This window comes from Colobus angolensis, unplaced genomic scaffold, assembly GCF_000951035.1.
Source record: "Colobus angolensis palliatus isolate OR3802 unplaced genomic scaffold, Cang.pa_1.0 Scaffold9, whole genome shotgun sequence".
In the NCBI taxonomy this organism is placed as follows: domain Eukaryota; kingdom Metazoa; phylum Chordata; class Mammalia; order Primates; family Cercopithecidae; genus Colobus; species Colobus angolensis.
In genome coordinates this window covers 2,401,306-2,409,543 of record NW_012122931.1, presented here as the reverse complement: position 1 = coordinate 2,409,543, position 8,238 = coordinate 2,401,306, and the positions used below count along the sequence as shown (strand labels likewise).

General features: G+C 49.0%; 1 protein-coding gene across 1 annotated transcript in view; it reads left to right on the top strand.

Annotated features, from left to right (window-relative positions):
* The window catches only part of NTNG2 (netrin G2), an 88,509-nt gene that overhangs the window by 64,207 nt on the left and 16,064 nt on the right, over positions 1-8,238 (top strand). The window contains exon 4 of the mRNA XM_011931176.1: positions 7,728-7,900. Coding sequence (XP_011786566.1) covers positions 7,728-7,900 — 173 coding nt within the window. The remainder of the gene's footprint in view (positions 1-7,727; positions 7,901-8,238) is intronic.

Below are 8,238 nucleotides of genomic sequence, written 5' to 3'. Positions count from 1 at the left end.
AAAGAAAGAAAGAAAGAAAGAAAGAAAGAAAGAAAGAAAGGAAGGAAGGAAGGAAGGAAGGAAGGAAGGAAGGAAGGAAGGAAGGAAGGAAGGGAAAAGAGAAGAAAAGAAAGAAGAAAGAAGGAAAGAAAGAAAAAGAAAGAAAGAGAAAGAAATTATACAATACGTAGCCTTTCATCACTGACTGCTTTCACTTGGCATGTTTTCAAGGTTCATCCATGTCATCATGTGGATCAGTATTTCATTTCTTTTTATGGCTGTATAGTATTCCATTGCCTGTTTACACCACATTTTTTTTTTCTGTTGATGGACATTGGGTTGTTCCCCCCTTTTGACTATAATTAGCAATGCTGCTACCAACATTCGTGTACACATTTTGTGTCCCTTCCTCTTGGTTATATACCTCGGTAGAATTACTGGGTAACTCACAGTTCACCTTTTGCAGAACTTCCAGACCACTTTCCAAAGCAGCTGCACAATTTTACATTCCCACCAGCCGCGTATGAGGGTTCTGATTTCTCTGCATCGTCACCAGCAGGTGATTATCTGTCTCTTTGACTCTGCCTCTCCTGGTGAGTGTGAAGTGGTATCTCATTATGGCTTTGGTTTGCATTTCCCTGATGGCTGTGATGGTGAGCATCTTTTCGTCTGCTTCTTGGACATTTGTATGCCTTCTTCGGAGAAATGTCCGTGCAGATCCTTTCCTCATTTTAAAAACTGGATTATTTGTCATTTTATTATTGAGTTTTAAGTGTTCATTAGATGTTCTAGATGTAAGTTCCTTTTTAGCTATGTCATGACTTGCAAATTTTTCTCCCATTCTGTGGGTTGTCTTTTCACTTTCCTGACAGTGTCCTCTGAAATACAACAATATTTAGTTTTGATGAAGTCTAATTTATCTGTTTCTTTCTTCTGTTGCTTTTGCTTTTGGCATCCTGTCTAAGAAACCATTGCTTAATTCAAGGTCATGAACATTTGCTGCTATGTTTCCTTTTTTTTTTTTTTTTTTTTTCTGAGACACAGAGTCTCGCTCTGTGCTCAGGCCAGAGGCCAGGTCACCCTGGCCTGACCTCATGCTTCTAAATAACATTTCTAAAACATGGACTTTAGGCCAGGCATGATGGCTCACACCTGCCATCTCAGCTCACTGCAACCTCTGTCTCCTGGGTTCAAGTTATTCTCATGCCTCAAGACCTCCCAAGTAGCTGAGATTACAGGCACCTACACCCACACCTGGCTAATTTTTGTGTTTTTAGTAGAGACGAGGTTTCACTATGTTGACCAACTTCAACTCCTGACCTCAGGTGATCTGCCTGCCTCAGCCTCCCGAAGTGCTGAGATTACAGGCGTGAGCCACCGTGCCTGGATCCCTACGTTTCCATCTAAGAGTTTTCTAGTTTGCAGGTCTTTGATCCATTTTGAGTTAATTTTTGTACGTGGTGTGAAGGATCCAACTTCATTCTTTTTATGTGGATTTCCCATATTCTTTATTTATTTATTTATCTAATAATTTCTTTAAATTAAAACACTTTAAAAATTTGGCCTCACTTAGGTAGTATTTTTGAGATCCCAGGTCTTATGAGTTTGACATTTAAAAAAACGTACTGGCCGGGCGCGGTGGCTCAAGCCTGTAATCCCAGCACTTTGGGAGGCCGAGACGGGCGGATCACGAGGTCAGGATGATCGAGACCATCCTGGCTAACACGGTGAAACCCCGTCTCTACTAAAAATACAAAAAACTAGCCGGGCGATGTGGCGGGCGCCTGTAGTTCCAGCTACTCGGGAGGCTGAGGCAGGAGAATGGCGTAAACCCGGGAGGCGGAGCTTGCAGTGAGCTGAGATCTGGCCACTGCACTCCAGCCTGGGTGACAGAGCAAGACTCCGTCTCAACAAAAAAAAAAATTAAAAAACGTACTGTGCATTCAAAAACAGATAATAGCCTGTGAAGCTGTTTTACAGTCTGTGTGCCCATCTCCCCCAGTCATCTGGTACACCCCACTTTGGGAGCCAATGCTGATCATGAGTTTTATGGAGAGGGAGAGTGTAGCAGGGGCTGATTGGAGGTAGGGGTCGTGAAAGGCTTCCCCGAAGAAGCGGCATTTGGCCTAGAATCTCTCACCACCTCTAAGTATTAGCTCTAGGAGAAGGGGCGGAGCCTGTAGTACATTCCAGGCAGAGGGAACAGCATGTGCAAAGGCCCAGAGGAAAGCAAGATGAGAACATCTGCTGGACAGAGACGTGGAGAGAGAGGCAAAGAGACAGGAGAAGACAGAGACATGGAGAAAGGTGCACTGAGAGAGTCAGAGAGGCCAAGAGGTCATACACAAACACCACGTCCACACACAGACACAGAGGCAGTGCCACTCACAATGACCTGCAAAAGTCAGGGAGACCAGAAGCACCCACATTGAGCAGGTGCCATGTCTGTGCCAGCCTTGCCAGCCTTTCCCCACACTGTGCCAGCTCCTCCCGGCAACCCTGCCAGGAAGGGCAGTTCTCTCCTTTGGAAGAGGAAGCACTATGTTCGTTCTGGGTCTCAGCCATGGAGTTGAAGAGGCCAGGACATCTTCTCCTGTTCCCGAGGAAAACAGGACTGATAGGAGGGGCTGGCCAGGATGGCGCCTGGGCAGAGCCAGCTGGGGAGGGACGTCTGGATTTGGGTCAGGAGAAACCAACTGTGTGACCTTGGGCGACTCCCCACCTGCACCACCCAGCCTGTCCAACTCCGACATCTGATGGCTACCTATGACCACCGTTACAATATGCTTCTTGGATTCAGCCGGTCTTCCATGCATCTTTACTAAGCCAAGGTCAATGTGATCACCCAAAGTTGAGGGCAGTCTTTTCTTTCTGTAGCTGATATCTAAAAATATCCCTTCTTCAGGCCAGCAGTGCAGAGCACATCCCCGGTTCCATACAGCTGCAATGCTCCTCTCCAGCCAGCTCAGGAGGGTGTTAGATAGGAATTCAGAAGAAGGGAATTAAAACCTTCCCAGGTCAGATTTTGCAGACAAACTCTTGTTAGACAAAGTCAGACAGGTTTCTTCCCTGCAGGTCTTGTCAGAGCCTTTAATCTGCTGAGACGTACTATGACCCTCAGTGGAGTGAGGTGGGATCAAGGAGCAGATGTCAGGGGATTTGGAGAGCATCATATGCTTGACCAAAAAGGTTTAAGCATTGGAACTTCCTGTGCCAAGGACCATCTCTGGGATCTGGCATCTCCAGAAAGAAGGGCCGCCCGTACCAATAGGTGCCTGCTGTCTCCCTCTGTGCCGTTCCCAGAGCTAAGCACATAGCAGTCCTGCAGCACGCGTGTGGCAATGGAGAGATGGGAATGCCAGGGAAAGAGTGAAGAGGCTTTTTAATGCTCTATTTATTTCAGCTTGGTGTTGCAGTAAAACCTCGGCAGGGTTAGTGTCCAGGCTCTCAGGGGAAGTTGGAGTTAAAATAACACAGACTTCAGCGGTGGCTAGCACTGCTGGCCAGGGCTCTTGCTCTGCCTTGGAATTCTGTTCCAGAGAATTCTAGAGATGTCCTTCGTCCTAGGAACTGAGCATCACAGCACAGTGGACACATGTAACCTAAAGCGGTGGGTTCCTGAGTACCCCCTCTCCCACGGCCCGTCCAGGGCCTGCAGGATTCTCTCCTTCTCCTGGGAGGAAAGGCGTGAGCTCAGAAACCCGCCACCTTCTCCACCCTGGCCTGACCTCACGCTTCTAAATAACATTTCTAAGACATGGACTTTAGGCCAGGCACGGTGGCTCACACCTGTAATCCCAGCACTTTGGGAGGCTGAGGTGGGCAGAATGCTTGAACCTAGGAATTTGAGACCAGCCTGGGCAACACAGGGAGCCCCATCTCCACAAAAAGTAAAAATAAAATTAGCTGGGCATGGTGGCACAAGACTGTGGTCCCAGCTACTGGGGAGGCTGAGGCGGGAGGATCGCTTGAGCCCGAGAGGCAGAAGTTGCAGTGAGCCAAGATTGTGCCACGGCACTCCAACCTGGGTGACAGAGTGAGACCCTGTCTCAAAAAACAAAAGGATTCCATCGCCTGGATGTACCATAATTTCCCTAATCATTCTACAGGATAATTCGAGGACAGAGAGAAGCCCCCAAGGAAGAAGGCAGCCTTGGTGACCAAAACTGGCAGATGGGGGTTACCTGGGAGCCCCAGGGCTGGTGGATACAGGGGCCACTGTTTCCCCACCCAGATCCTTGCTCTGGAAGGCACCCCCCAGAGGACCCTTCATTCCCAGTCAGATGGGGACAAAAGCGAGGCAGAGCCGAGGGAGGAGGGCTCAGATGAAGCGCCTGGCGGGACTGATATATGAGGGAGGCCGGACGCGAGGAGGGAGATTCACAGCCTGTGGTGTCCAAGAGAGTTTGGGGGGTGTGAGGTGAGAAACCAAAAAGCCTCACCCAGCCCAGTGGAAGGGGAGCATGGAGAGAGAAGAAAATGCCGGTTACACATCCTCAAGACAATCTCTGAATGGACGAGAGCCAGTCACGGGGAAGCGGAAGCTGCAGTGAGCCAAGATTGTGCCATGGCACTCCAGCCTGGATGACAAAATGAGACTCTGTCCCAAAAAACAAAAAGATGCCGTGTACCCCAGGCGCAACGGGTGGGACCAGGTGCCCTGCCCTGGTCCAGGCCTGTATTCACAGGGTCTCACTGGTCTCTCCCTGCCCAGGGTTTTGTCTCCCAGACAAACCAGTCTCCATGAAGCAGCCACAGCAATATAAAATACGGCCCAAGCAGGACACACTTAACCTGTCAAAGGCTTGCAGAGTAAAATCCCACCTCTGTCTCTTGGTCTGGCCTCCTCCACCCCCCAGCCTCGTTGCAGACCTCACGGGTGGAACTCCTTTCAACCCTAGGGCTTTCCTCATGCTCTTGCCTCTTTCTAGAAGGTTCTCCCCTTCTGGCCCAGCAACTCTTCATCCTCCTTCAGGTCTTAGTTTAAAACTGTTCTTCCTGAAAATCCTGGACTCCCTTAGTGCCTTCTTTGCACAACACATGGGCTCTTTTAACGGTTGAAATGAACACTTGAAGAGGTGTGTGATTCTTATTTTTATAATTAATAGACTTTATTTTTAGAGCAGTTTTAAGTTTACAGAAAATTGAGCAGATAGTACAGAAAGTTCCCGTTTCCCCACCACCCCTGCACCGTTTCCCCTATTGTGCAGCGTATGTGTTACAATGATGAGCTAACACTGATACAGTAGCATTCACTACAGCCTGTTGTTTACATCAGGACTCACTTTGTGTTGGACACTTCGTGGGTTTTGCCATATGCATAATGCCAGGTATCTACCATTGTGGCATCATCAACAATGGTTTCACTACCCAAAAAAATCCCTGTCTGCCACCTATTTATCCTCCCTCCCTGTCCCCTCCAATCACTGATTTTGTTCATTGTCTCTCAGCTAGACCCGAAGCACCATCAGAGCAGGGAGCCATCTGCTTTGTTGACATTATACTCACTGTTCCCAGCTCAGAGCCCCTGCCACATAACAGGTGCCTGATAAATATTCTTCTTTGCATATTTTAATAAAAATAGGATTCTACTAAACCCATTGTTCTGCAATTTGCTTTTTCCAAATATTGACAATATATCTTGGATATCTTCCCGTATCAGAATATAGAGCACACACTCTCTCTCTTTCACTTTTTGTTATGGAGAATTTCCAACACAAAAGAAGACAGAATCTGCTATGACGAACCTCTGTGTACCTCTCACCCGACTGCAGTTATCAACTAGTGAACCTTCCTGTTTCATCTGTACCTCTGCCCATCAGATAATTTCATCTGTAAATATTTCTGTGTGTAGCTCTCTCCCCTTTTTTTCCTTTCTTTTTTTTTTTTTTTTTTTTTTAGGTGGGAGTCCTACTCTGTCTTCCAGGCTGGAGTGCAGTGGTTCAATGGCTCACTGCAACCTCTGTCTCCTGGGTTCAAGCGATTCTCCTGCCTCAGCCTCCCAAGTAGCTGGGATTACCGGATGTGCCACCACACTTGGTTAATTTTGTAATTTTAGTGGAGATGGGGTTTCACCATGTTGGACAGACTGGTCTTGAACTCCTGACCTCAAGTGATCTGCCTGCCTTGGCCTCCCAAAGTGCTGGGATTACAGGTGTAAGCCACCATGCCCGGCCGGGTTTTTTTGTTTTTGTTTTTGTTTTTTCTGGAGACAGAGTCTTGCTCTGTCTCCCAGGCTGGAGTGCAATGATGCAAACATGGCTCACTGAAGCCTCGAATTCCTGGGCTCAAGGGATACTCCCACCCTAGCCTCTTGAGTAGCTAGGACTGCAGGCATGCGCCATCGCACTGGCTAATTCTTTTATTTTTTTGTAGAAACACGATCTCACTATGTTACACAGGCTGGCCTCAAATTCCTGGGCTCAATCGATCCTCCTGCCTCAGCCTCCTCAACCACCATGCCTGGCCTGTGTGGTTCTCTAAAAGATAAGGACTTTAAGAAACATAACCACAATATCATCATCACACCTAGTAAACATTAATTTAATATCATCTAATATAGGCGATGTCCAAATTTCCAGTTATCTCATAAATATACGCTCCATTTGTTTGCGTGTCTGATTTTACAGGATGTTCGAACCAAGGGCCAGAGAGGTTTCACGTCTGCCATTAATTGGTATACTTTTGAGGTTTCTCCTGCTCTAGGTCCATCCTTTTTCCATATCAGTTTTTTCTCCAGTCAACTCATCCCTTGGAAAAAGTGGGTCATTACTGCCAGAGTTTCCTCCAGTCCAGATCTTGCAGATGGCGTCCCCTGGTGTCGTTCGGGGCAATGCTCTGTTCTCTGTCTTTCCTATGTGCTCACAGCTCGGTCTAGAGGCTTGATCTGATTCAGGCTCAATTGCTTTGGCTGCGGGTGAGGGTGTGTTCTTCTAGAGACGCTCACTGTCTGCTGGCCTCACAGTGGGAAGTTCTGGGCTGGTGCGGCTCAGTGCCTGGAGCTATTCATCAGGGACTGCAAATTCTCCTGTGAAATGCTTCTACAAAAAAGAAGCTTCCCCTCATCAACTTTCGGTTAACCCCGAGGTGCAGTTTATATAGGACAGGCAGGATAAATGCTTGATTCTTTCCCTTTATTTACCAGTTTTCGGAATAATGAGTCGCCTATAAATATTTGAATGAATGGATGAATAATACATGTGTGAATGAACTGATGGGGATGTGGGAGTTGGGGGTTCTTTCATCCTCAAGGGTGTGGCCGTGGACCACAAGCTGACAGCAGAGGTCCAGCCCGAAGCCGGGTGCCTTTCCACGCAGTGAGGCGCAGCCTGTAGCCAGGTCCCTGTCTCCACCAGGGGCTGGCAGCAGCCTCTGCCACCCATCAACCCACCTCAGTCAAAAGCTAGGTGATCAGAAGCTGCATTACTAAGAATCTAGCATCTGGGACAAGGGAGTACCATCACTCTCCCCAACTGAGATGTGAGGAATCCTTGAAACCAGCATCGGAGCGGAGAGGAGAGCTGCGCAGTGAATGCAGGGGCGGCCTTCGGAACACGGCATTGATCTCTCCACAGGAAGGGGAATCAAGGAGTTTCTGGCCTAAAGGTTGGGCTGGTGGCCTCCAGGGTTTCTTCCTGGGCGGCCCAACACCCTCCTGGGCCCCTTCTGGGAGGCTCTCCTTTCCCCAGAGGCCAGGCCAGGCTGCCCACAAGCTCTCTGACATCTCTGCCCTCTCGGTGTCTCCCCAGGTGCAAGTGCAACCTGCACGCCAACCTGTGCTCCATGCGTGAGGGCAGCCTGCAGTGCGAGTGCGAGCACAACACCACCGGCCCTGACTGCGGCAAGTGCAAGAAGAATTTCCGCACCCGGTCCTGGCGGGCTGGCTCCTACCTGCCGCTGCCCCACGGCTCTCCCAACGCCTGTACGTGCCACTCCCCGGGGCCGCAAGCCTGCATGGCTGTAGTCTCTTCCCCGGCCATCCATCCCAGGAGCTGTGGATCATACACATGCACACATACCTGCACACAGGCACATACGTGTGCACATGCACAGAAACATAGGAGCATGCATGCACAGGCATGGGCATACATATAAATGCACAAACACATGCATGCATGCCCCCCACACACACACTGTTCTACAGCTCCCAAGCACCAGGTCTTGTAGCAAGTCCATCTAGCACACCTGCATCCCACCGAACGCTAAGCTGCCCTTCCAGCCCTGGTCCGCAGGGACACCCGAGATGAACAGCATTTCTGC